The sequence below is a fragment of the Mastomys coucha genome, unplaced genomic scaffold (genome assembly GCF_008632895.1).
Source record: "Mastomys coucha isolate ucsf_1 unplaced genomic scaffold, UCSF_Mcou_1 pScaffold18, whole genome shotgun sequence".
NCBI classification, from domain to species: Eukaryota; Metazoa; Chordata; class Mammalia; order Rodentia; family Muridae; genus Mastomys; species Mastomys coucha.
Genome location: NW_022196900.1, coordinates 18,706,621 through 18,718,449, shown reverse-complemented (window position 1 = coordinate 18,718,449; position 11,829 = coordinate 18,706,621). Strand labels below are relative to the sequence as shown.

At 46.3% G+C, this 11,829-nt stretch overlaps 1 protein-coding gene across 1 annotated transcript in view; it reads left to right on the top strand.

Moving 5' to 3' along the window:
* CUNH9orf152 (chromosome unknown C9orf152 homolog) overlaps positions 1–4,677 on the top strand; it is a 6,177-nt gene extending 1,500 nt beyond the window's left edge. Inside the window, exon 2 of the mRNA XM_031376773.1 lies at positions 4,019–4,677. Within this exon, the coding sequence (XP_031232633.1) occupies positions 4,019–4,530 (512 nt within the window). The 3' untranslated portion in view covers positions 4,531–4,677. The remainder of the gene's footprint in view (positions 1–4,018) is intronic.
* Positions 4,678–11,829: the final 7,152 nt, after the last annotated feature.

Sequence of the window (11,829 nt, the reverse complement as noted above, 5' to 3'; positions counted from 1 at the left end):
GCTAAGTAGGAAGATGGAGAGTTAGCCTCCTGACTGGATCCACAGGCAAAACAGAGAGCATGGCTTTGCAGAAGAAAGATGAGGACTTCCAACGTTATAACAACTGGCTGGGCCAGGACTCAGGGCTCAGGCAGGCAGAGTTCTACATTCTACAGTGATAGGTATCACACCTTAGCACGGAGTGGTTATGCACCGAGGCTTGGAACAAACCCTGAGTTTACCTTCCCCATCCCACCTCCAGACCAAATCAAACCAAAGCCGCGGATGGAAAGATAAAAGATGGGAGGCTGTGGTCAAGGGCAGGAGTTGCCCTTGCAGAGGACCTGGGGTCCATTTCAGCATCTACATGGTGGCTCAAAACCCTCTCGCTCCAGTTCCAATCCTTTTCTGAACTCCACAGGCACCAGGCAGGCATGTGGTGCACATAGGTACATGCAGGCAAAAACATTTATACATGTAAAAATAAAATTAATCTTGAAAGGCTTTTTTCAAAGAAAGGGAAAACAGTATAAAACTTCTGTGTGTTCTCGAATAGTCTCCTGTGCTTGAAGATTGAAGGAAACCCCTTACTCTTCTAAAGTATTTGCAGTCTGGGGCTCTAGCAGGATGTTCCATCATTTGGCTAGGGGCCACGGCCCCCTCCCTCTTTTCCTTTCTTCCTCTCATCTTCCCTCCTCTTCACGCTCGAGTGTGTGTGTGTGTGTGTATGTGCGCACACATGCGTGTGTGTGTGTGTGTGTGTGTGTGTGTGTGTGTGTTTCTCTCTTTCTCTTTGTCCTGCAGGACCATAGACTGGAATTGAAAGTTAAGAGGACCTGCTCTGAAGACCTGCCTGGCCCTGTGACCACCCCACCCCCACCCCCAGCCTCCAGAGCCCTCTCCTGGTAGACTCAGAATGAGAGAGGATTCCTGTTTTCCTCCCCCTCTTTCCTTGTTCTCTGACTCCTGCAGAGGATCTGATTCCTAAAGACTTGTGTGCTTGCCATGCTAAAAGTCTAAGTGAAGTTCTAGTCAGGACAGATGATCACTCTTCCCTGGGGCCATGTGTAAGGCTGCACCTGTGTGCAGCACAGCAAGAACTGGCTGCATCTGTTCTAGTTCTTGTGATTCTTTTGGATGTATCAAGCTGGGACTCAGAGGGGCTTCCTGATGACATCATTCCTCTAGTACTATCCCCCCAACTCTACTTTGTTAGCAATGAGGGTACTAACAAGTGCCAGATCAGGACTCCCGGCTCAGCATGGATCTGATTCCCATAGACAAACAAGTCCCTGTGCTCGAAAAGTTCACAGTGAACTAGCACATTCCACAAAGTGAAAATATATATACATATATATTTTCAATATATATACAAATATATATATTCAATATATACAAATATATATACATATATATACATATATATACATATATATATACATATACTCATTCTTGAGAAGGAAGAGGAGAGATGGCTCAGAAGTTAAGAGCACTGACTGCTCTTCCAGAAGTCCTGAGTTCAAATCCCAGCAACCATATGGTGGCTCACAAACATCCGACGCCCTCTTCTGGTGTATCTGAAGACAGCTACAGTGTACTTACATATAATAAATAAATAAATAAATAAATAAATAAATAAATCTTTAAAAAAGAAAAAAAGAAAGAAAAGGAAGAGGCATCGATCTGCACTCTCAGCTTAGAGGCCACGGTCAGAGAAGAAAGGGATGCTGAAAACATCTCAGTAAGGTGACCATGGACCCTCTTCTCCATCTTGGGTGATAAAATCATTATTGGAAGTCTAGGGCACAACCCCCCATAAGCTAAGGACAACATTCGGAGGGGAGTCTGTTAGTCAGCTTTACATCCTGAGACAAAGTGTCAGATGAATAAACCTAAGAGGAGGAGAGGTTTATTCTGGCTCCTGGTCTCAGGGGTTTCTTTCCAGGATCACTTGAATCTGTTGTTTTGGATCTTTGTCAGCACATCCATCATGGTAGGAGCATGCAGTGGCAGACTGTGCCTCCTCCTGGTGGCCAGGAAACAAAAAGTAGAGGAAGATGCTGGTCTCCCGGTGCCCCCTTGGACAGCATGCCCCTGTGATCCAATTATGAGTTGGACCTGCCAGAGCTTCCACAGTCTCCTAAGGACACTCATCCTAATCCTGGGACCAAGCCTTTAGCAAAGAACTTTTAGGACATTTAAGATCTAAATCACAGTAGTGTGTGTGTGTGTGTATGTGGTATGTGAGTGCTTGTATGTGTATGTGTGGGGTATTGTATGTGTGCATGTGTATTATGTGTATATCCTTGATTCTTGCCATTGTTTTATTTGTTTGTAGAGACAAGGTTTATTTGTATAGCTCATCCTGGAACTTAGCTGTCTGTAGACCAGGCTGACTTCCAACTAGTAGAGATCTTCTTTTGTCTCCCCAGTACTGGGATCCAAGGTGTGTGCCATAACTTCCTGGCAATCCTTGCTATTCTTTTTTTTTTTTTTTTTTTTTTTTCAGAGACAGGGTTTCTCTGTGTACCCTTGGCTGTCCTGGAACTCACTCTGTAGCCCAGGCTGGCCTCGAACTCAGAAATCCACCTGTCTCTGCCTCCCAAGTGCTGGGATTAAAGGCATGTGCCACCACTGCCCAGTGATCCTTGCTACTCTTAAATACTAACTCTCACTTCTTCCAAGACAGAGTTTATGTACTCTCACTAAAGTTTTGTTTTGTTTTGTTTTTTAATAGAAATAACACTAAAATTCTCCTAGAATCAAAGCACTTTTTTTTTAAAGGGGGATTTTATTTTATATACATTGTTGTTTCACCTATATGTCTGTCTGGGTGAGGGTGTCAGATTCCCTGGAACTAGAGGTACAGAAAAGTTGTGAGCTGCCATGTGGGTGCTGGGACTTGAACCTGGGTCCTCTGGAAGAGCAGCCAGTGCTCTTAACAACTGAACCATCTCTCCAGTCCCCTCGCTGAGGTTTTTGACCTTCATTTATGCTTTAGTTTTTCCCTAAAACTGGTTAGCAACTGAATTATTTTTATTGAAAAAAAAAATTTCATACAATATATTCTGATCATGTTTTCACCCTCCCTCAACTGCAAGCCCTTTCTTTCTCTCTTTAAAACACAAGAAAACAGCATAGGAAGAAAACCTGAAAAAAGCACAAAAGTGGAAACTAAAACATATAAGCAAAAGACTATTAAGACCAAACAAAACAAACAAAAAACAGCCAAGCAAAGCAATATGAGACAAAAGCCTACATAATTACCACTGAGCTCCTTTGTGCTGGCTGTCTACTGCTGGGCCTGGGGCCTGCCCAGAAATGTGGTTGGTATACCCAATAAGACATCTCTAGAAAAGACTAATATTTGCTATGCACATGTATACCAACTGCAGATAGCTTAGGAGTGTGTGCCCATGTCCACCTCCTTCTCTCAGCCCTGGGACCCTGTCTGAATTGAACCTGCACAGGCCTTGTGCATACTGCCACAGTCTCTGTGCGTTCTTGTGTGCATCAGCCCTGTTGTGTCTGGAGGATGCTGATTCCTCAGAGCCATCCATTTCCTCCAGCTCTTACAATCTTCCTGACTCCTCTTCTACACAGTGCTCTGAGCCTGAGAGGGCCTGGAGGAAGACATCCCATGTAAGAAGGAGTGACAAAAATCTCTCACTCTCTGCACATGTTCCAGTTAGCACCTGGATTTTTAATACATTTGCTTTCTCCTCTATTAGGACCCATCCATAAGGTTGTGAGTATTCTCACGCCTATATCATGGAACCTCAAACAAACAAGGCCTTGGATATAGTGTTTGGTAAATATTTGTTGAGTTATAAATAATTATAATTATATGTTGGGGAAGAGTGCATGTGCCAGGTCATGCGTGTTTGCATGTGTGGGTTCATATATGCATGTTCTGGGTATCTGGCCCCCGTGGCATTCAGGGTCTGGCCTTCCTTTAATCTGAAAGCTATGAGTTTTCCTCAAAGGAAGCTACGCAGAGACCTCCTGATGATGACGCTACTGTGCTTTTTCTTCTTAGAAGGGACCGTGCCTATTCCAGCTAAAGCGATGACCAGTGCTGTTTGGATTAACAAGGAGAGAAGGAGCTCACTGTCACCAGAGGAGACTGACTCTGAGGCTGAGGGGATGTGGGAGGAAGTGGACAGAGGCTTCCATCAGCCTTCCGAAACCCCATGGCACACATACTTAGAGCTGCACCGCCTGCTTCAAACCTTCCATTTGGAAGCCGGTCACCAAGGGAAGCCCAAGGGATACCTCGTGGAGCCAGAAGCCAGGTTCCCTCCGGAGGGGGACACTGACTGTTTGAAAAACAATCAAAAGACACAGCAGGAAATGAAAATCCCAGAGGAAGCCCGGTGTCAAAGTCAGGAGGGCTGTGCCCCACTACAGGTAGCAGGCTCTAGTGCTCACTGTCTTTCTTCCACAAAGAACTTAAGGTCTGGAAAAGCAGCTTACTATCCATTTCCCCAGAGGAAACCACCCAGGATCTCCCAGGCTGCCCGGAACTTGGGCTTGTATGGCCCACCCTGAAGCTTTCCACTCAACCAGATATCTCATCCGTGTGGCCACTAACGACTCATCAAGGAACCACACAAAGCCACAACCAGGACCTTGAACAATGAGCAACTGTTGGACCACCTCAATTCTGGAATCATGGGAAATGAGTTTCTTAATTGACGCGTGTTTTTTTTTCTTTTTCCTTCTAAACTCAAGAGATTACCCAAGTCAGACTGTGTACCATTAGCATGAAAGTGCTCTCTTAACCACCAGCCCAACTTTAATCTTATAAGGAAACATCACTAAGTAACCCTAGATGCTCCTCTATGGCTGGAACCAGTACAACCTTTGGTCCCAGAAGTAAAGCAGGACCTTTTTTTTTTTTCCTTCAAGACAGGCTTTCTCTGTGTAGCCTTGGCTGTTCTGGAACTCACTCTGTAGACCAGGCTGGCTTCGAACTCAGAAATCTGCCTGCCTCTGCCTCCCAAGTGGTGGGATTAAAGGTGTGTGCCACCACAGCCCGGCGTAAAGCAGGACCTTTAGCCAGTGGGATATTTTCACAATTTCTGGGAGTCAATGATTATAGGAGCTCCCCTTCCCCTCCCCAATACTTTCTGATTCTTTGTATATGCTGGGAGGGTCTCTGAGAATTTAGCCCCTTTCTTCCTGGTTCCTCCCTCTGTCTGTGGACTTAGAGACAGACAACCCAGTTGGTAGTGGTGCTCACACCTTTTCTTCTTGAGCCTCCCAGACTGTGGTCAGCCTGAGTAAAAAGGGCGAGACAGTCCCTGGGAAAGGATGGTTTCTTTCACCTGTCCCTGAGATGGTACATCCCACCTTCTTTTCAAATCTACTTCCGGTCAGCCTTTCCTTCTATACCCCCCTCCCCCCCCACTCCTTGTACCCGTGTTCTCTTCTTAATGAACTTCTTCCTAAAATCCACCGATCCTTTAGCCAGGTGTGGTGGCAAATGTGTGGAATCCCAACCACTCACTGGGAGCTGGAGGAAAGGCAATCGGGAGTTCATGCCTTGGTTATGTGGAACCCTGTCTCCAACAAAACAACAAATAAACTAAAATAGCTGCCAGGGTTGAAAGTACATAGTAATCGCAACCTATGGGAGGAGCCTGATGCTTGGCAAATAGGTATCTCCCATCTATCTCCTTTGCAGCCCGTCAGATCACTCAGGTCCCTCCTGAAAGGCCTAGCATCTGGAGTACAAGAGAACACCAGGGACAGACAGGTAGACTGGCAAGCGCAGGTCAGGCTCTGAAGGGGGTGCAGGCACAGGAACCAGGGCCTGTTCCCCTATCTTGTGGGTCTCAGAGGAAGGGGTGGGTCACGTGGTCAGTCTCTCTCTCATTGGTGGGTGACAGAGGGAGGGGAGGGCATTCTGGAGTAGGAGGAAAAGGCATATCTAGTTGAGGTGTATCCATTATACTTGTGTGGCATGTGTCACTACGAGTAGCCGTCTGGTATTCCAGTCTGGTGTCTGGTGGGCAGATGTGTCACCACAGGTAGTCCTCTGGTGTCCTTGAAACTGGCAACCTAGTCCAAGAACTTCCTTGGTGAAATGAAAGTGGTGCTCGCTTGGTGAAATGGCTTGGTGAAATGAAAATTGATTCTCCTGGAATCTAGGCACCTGGGGAGTTTGTTTATAGACTCATGGCTCTGTGTGTGGGGTGCCTGTCTCTCCCTGTGGCGGCAGGGATCCTTGAATCAGCTGTGGAGATAAAGGGCTGAGGATGGCCATAACTCCGGCAGTGACTGTCTGGTTTGTGAATTCACATTTCTTTCCTGGAGTCTCATACAGATTTACAATCCAGTGCAACCTGAAAGGGATTTGCAGCGGCTTCCAGGCTGTGGCTGAAAGGCTTCTGTGAACAAGCATAGCCTGATGAACCCCAACCCAGAAGCCAACACCCTCCCCACCACAGTATCAAAAAGATGCATTTGTAAACAAAGTGAAGTCTGTTCTTGAATGGGTGTATTGGGGGAAGAGGACCATTCTCTCCTGTTTAGCTCTGGCACCTCAGGCACCCTTCCCTCATATCAATTTCTCTCTCTACATGCTCCCAGGCCTCCTGCGATCCACTTAACTTTAGGAAGTCCCTTCTGTTCCGTTGGAGAACAATAAATTAGATACTGTTGTTTTTTTAATACTCTAATAAAATTTAAGAACACTTTCAGGAAAAAAAAACAAATTTGTCTTTTGGTCCTAATTTTGTGCTTCTCCATTTACATGTAATTGTTTTCTGATGCTGATATTGTGTGTTTCATGTACAAGTGAGTGCACATGTGTGTGGAACTGATACTCGTATAGATATCATGTGTGTTTCATGTACAAGTGTGTACACATGTGTGTGGAAGCTGAAGGTCAACTTCAGGCATCATTCCTCAAGAGTGGTCCACTTTGGGGTTTTGGTGGCATTTGGTGGTAGTGTTCTGTGTACATAAGTGTGTGCTGGGGTAAGTGTGGCAGGTGTGTCCTGTGTCTGGCACTGAGACCAGAGGAGGAGTCCAGGGGTCCTTTTCAATCACTCTCTGCCTTGCTCCTTTAAGACAGTGTCTTTTACTAAACCTAGAGCTAGGCTGGCAGCCGGCAGTCATCTTCTGTCTTCATCCCCACAGAGCTGGGGTTACAGGTGTCTTAGCCATGACCAGCTTTTTACATGGGTGTTGGGGATTCAAACTCAGGTCCTCCAGCTTACACAGCAAGTGCTCCTAACCACTAAGCCACATGCTACCCTGTTCTTTGAGACAAGGTCTCTCACTGGGACCAATTAGACTAGACTGGCTGGCTAGCAAATCTCAAGGATCCCCCTACCCCTGCCTCTCCATCTCTGGGATGACAAGCAAGAGCTACCAAGCTCAGCTTTTCCTGGGAGTGCTAGGGATCCGAACTCAGGTCCTCATACTTGCTCTGTGTTGGGAGCCAGGTTGACCCAGGTGAAAGGGACAAAGGGAACCTAGTTAGTTCTGTGTCCTTGCCCAGAGACAGACTTGGCAAGGTGTGATGTAGGACTGGGGACTGGCCCTCAAAGGAATTAAGGTTTCTGTTCCCTGGGGAAGCCAGCTTTCCCCCTTAAAGGACTGTGGTTATCAGTCCTCAGACAGCTGTGTCTCGGGCATCCTGCCTTGTCTTTGCCAACCCTGGCTCATTTAGCTCTCTGTTGACCTTGGCCCACTCTCCCCCTACAGATAGCATATAAGATGCTGTACTTCTTTTTGGTTTGTGTGGTTTTGTTTTTCCAGTCAAGGTTTCTCTGTGTAGTCCTGACGGTCCTAGAACTCACTCTGTAATCCAGGCTGGCCTTAAACTCAGAGACCCACCTTCCTCTGCCTCCCAGTGCTGGGATTAACGGTGTGCCATCTTGTCCAGTTCAGATGCTGAGCTTCTTAATAAACTTGCATGGAATAAGTCGTCAGCTCACACAAGACCTCCCAGCCCCAGCTATGGCTCTCATCTTCTTATCCCCGTCCTCCCACTCAATGCCTCACCATCTGAGACCCTTATGCTTGCCGTTTCAGATCGGCACAGTGAGCCTCAGCCCAACTGAGCTGTCCCCCCAGACGCTTTGCTTTCATTTTAAACAAGTTAACTACTTTTTGTATAGCTTTAAAATAACCCTCCCCCACCTATGTTCCAAAGCACATCTGTCAACTCATGTCCTGCTTATGAGTCAATGAAAAACATATGGTATAGAGTTAGCAATCTGGGTGCTAATCCAGCTGTTCTCGATGTAAGATTCTCGGCAAGTTACTTAATCCCTCCATTTGGCTTCAGACACCTGTGAAGTGAGGGACACAATCCTGCCTTTTGAAAGGACTGAGAATAATGTACATTCTCAATAGGACAAATGTTCTCCATATTTTAAAGCTCATTACATCTTTCTCCTTAATTTTCCTCTCCAGCATCCTCCTCCAACACACTGGACTCTGCTCTGAAGATTGACGGCCTCTAGCCACACCCCCTTATCAAATTCAATCCATTCTTCTAAAGGCTGCAGCTCTTTCCCCTGCAGCATCCATGGTGCTTGCCCTTGATTTCTTGTACCTTCCTCCCCCTCCTACTACTCCTCCTGTACTTTGAGGGTCTTCCCATGGTTTATGAACTCCTTCATATCTGATTCATCTTATTGTCCAAGCCTATAGAATACAGCTTGGTTCATGGAGCCAGCACTCAGTAAAGACTGTGTGTGCTCTGCACACGTGGACCTGTTGGAAGAGTGAGGAAATGTGGGCCACATCCCTTTAGCCCCTCCCACTTGGACAATTCTCCCTCAGCCCTCAACTCAAAGACTCTTCCAGACTTATTTTTCCTTATGTGTATCCTGATAGGCCAGCAGTAAAATTTCGCCGGGCATAAGGATAATCGATGGTGATGCGTTTAGGTTAGGACCTGAAAAGATCATGTGGTCCAAGCACAGCACTGAAGGGTGGGAATGGACTGGAAGACCATGCATCAGGGTTTGCTGTGGTAACAAGCACCTGAAGATCTCAACACAAAGGCTAATTTGCACTCCACTGTGCACTGGATCTCCTCCATGGACAGTGTTGTCCCTAGCCATATGCTAGCACTAAATCACTACAGGCTCCCCCAGTCAGTATAGCAGAAGGCAATGGATTCTTAGTCCTGTGCTGGCTCATAAATCACTTTTGCTCACATCTCATTGTCCAAGTCAGCCACACGGTTACCCCCCATGTATGTAAGTATAGTCATCCCATATGATTGGGGGTGCGGTGGGGGGTGGTATGAAGAAATGGAAACACAGCCAGAAATGTCAGGGCCAGAGCCTGGCTCTTCCATGGGTCTTCAGTGCCAATCAGCCAATCAGAAAAGCAAACCAGTGACTGAAAAAAGTGGGAAAAAATTTATCCTACCTAACCACGGAAGGAGGAACAATGGCTCCTCAGGTCCATCTTCAGGGTAGAAACATGAGTTTTACATTTAGAGGCAAGAGGTATGTATAGCTAAGTGGTCTCGGTTTAAGTCAAAGTGAGGTCTGTCTGCCCTTCACCATCTGGGCTCCAGTGTGCCACCAAAGCCTGCAGAAGTTTAGCTTTGCCTACGGCTACATCCCTGTGTTAGAAGGGAGCTGAGAACTGAGTTCCTAGGAAGAGTTATGGCGCAGGCTGATCTTTGTGTCAATCCCCTTCTTTCTTACATGGCTGCTTCCGCTAAGAACATTAGACCAGAACCACATCACTCACACACTTACCTTCCTGAGTCTTGGGCTGTCAAACCTGCTCCAGGCAAAGGGCTCAGATTACTGCCTGGGTTGTTATGCATGTGCACACCCCACCACCTTTACCCTGAGTGGCTTGCTTTTTGTTTTCTTTTCTTTTGTTTTGATTTTTGAGTTTTTGTTTGTTTTGTTTTTTGTTTTTTGTTTTTTTAAGAAACGGGACCCAGGAATATGTTTGGTAGGGACAAGTATAGTATAGAATAGAGTTTATTTAGGGCATGGAAAGGGGAGTTGGGAAGGGAGGATAGAGAGAGAGAGAAAGAGAGAGACAGAGACAGAGAGAGAGGTAGAGACAGAGACAGAGGAGGAAGAGGAGGAGAGGCCGACCACGAACAGAACACGTGGAGAGAGAGAGGGAGGAAAATGGGGAAAGAAAGGACAGAGAGGGAGGGTAAGGGAAGGTAAGAGAGAAAGAGAGTGAGGAGGGGGCAAGCAGCCCCTTTTATACTGAGTCAGGCATACCTGGCTGTTACCAAGTAACTGTGGGCGGAGCCTAGAAGAAATGCTAACATCTGTGCTGGTCAGAAACGGGAGACGCCCTTCCCATGTTCTCCACAATTAGCAAAAGGCTTTCCCGAGGTAGGAAATCATCAACTCTCACTGTAGATTGCCTTAGGCTGGCAACCTTCACTCAGGGGATCCTTGCCTGCCAATTCCATCACTTCCTTATGTCTGGTACTGCCACAGGCTTCCACTGGGGCTCAAAGCAGGGAGTTGGGGTTCCAGTCTCTCTGCTGCTGGAAGCTCTGTGTTCCTTCCTCAACCGGATTTCCCAGCTGTAATTGGAGGTGATAAGACTTCTGGAAGAGTGGGAGAAAGAAGTTTTCCTTAAGCTAGGAATAAATATCTAAAACAACCTGTGCAGCGGGAGCCAATCTATCCTTCTCCACTAGAGGGTAGGCTCCCCCTACTGTCTCAGTCAGAGTGCCTATCTCTGCCTGTGCTGAGATTAAAGACATGAGCCATCCATCTGGCACCCCACTCTTAAGACTTGGATTTAAAACTCCTTTCAAACCGGCTGATTTGGCACATGCCTGTACTTTCAGATGGAACCCCAAGTAAGCGCTAGCATTTGGCATGCCCTGGGCCCACCTGGATGGCTTATTAACGGATCGTAGCCCTCTGCCATCCACGCAACCATGCTGAAACTTGGACGGGGTCGGGGGTGGGGGTGGGGGAACCGCACTGAAAGCTACTGTTCTTGGGAAGTGGCCCAAACTGGCGATATTTAGAATGTAGGGATTTTTTTTTTTTTTTGAGACTTTTATTTGCAGTGGTGAATTATAGAGACTATTTTGAGGAAAAGAGGGAAACTCCCATTGGCACTAGAAAACCTACCTAGTTACGGTAGTTTTTCAGTGGTGTACATCCACCATTAGACTGAGAGATGGAGAGAGCTGTGGGCAGAGATGAAAGACCGTGCCTATTCTGGCTGTGCCTCTGCTCTGTGAGAGCTTCCATCCAGAAAGACGATTCATCCACTGGGTACCGTTCATCCTTTCATATCTTCTTTATCTGTATCCTGATGACTCCCTCACCAGGCTACCTTTGCATCCACCTCCTGAATTCCCTAAACCAAGGTTCATAATCAAGGCCTGATAGCTTGCCAGGATCCTCAGCCCCAGCTGAGAAACAAGAGGAAGAAAATAGGGCTGGAGAGATGGCTCAGCAACCACATGGTGGCTCACAACCATCTCCAGTGAGATCTCACGCCCTCTTCTGGGGTGTCTGAAAACAGCTACAGTGTACTTAAATATAATAAATAAATCTTTAAACTGGAGCAAGCAGAGGGCCTGAATTCAAATTCCCAGCAACCACATGATGGCTCACAACCATAAGTACAGCTACAATGTACTCATATACATAAAATAAATAAATAAGTAAATCTTTTTTTTTAAAGAGAGAGAAAGAGGAAGAAAATAACTGGTCGTAGGGAAAAAAAGCTGTGGCTTCTGCTACCCAATCTATAGATTAGAGGACTTTTTTTTCCTTTTCTTTTCTTTCCTTCCTTTCTTTTCTTTTTTCTTTCCTTTCTTTCTTTCTTTCTTTTCTTTTCTTTCTTTCTTTCTTTCTTTCTTTCTTT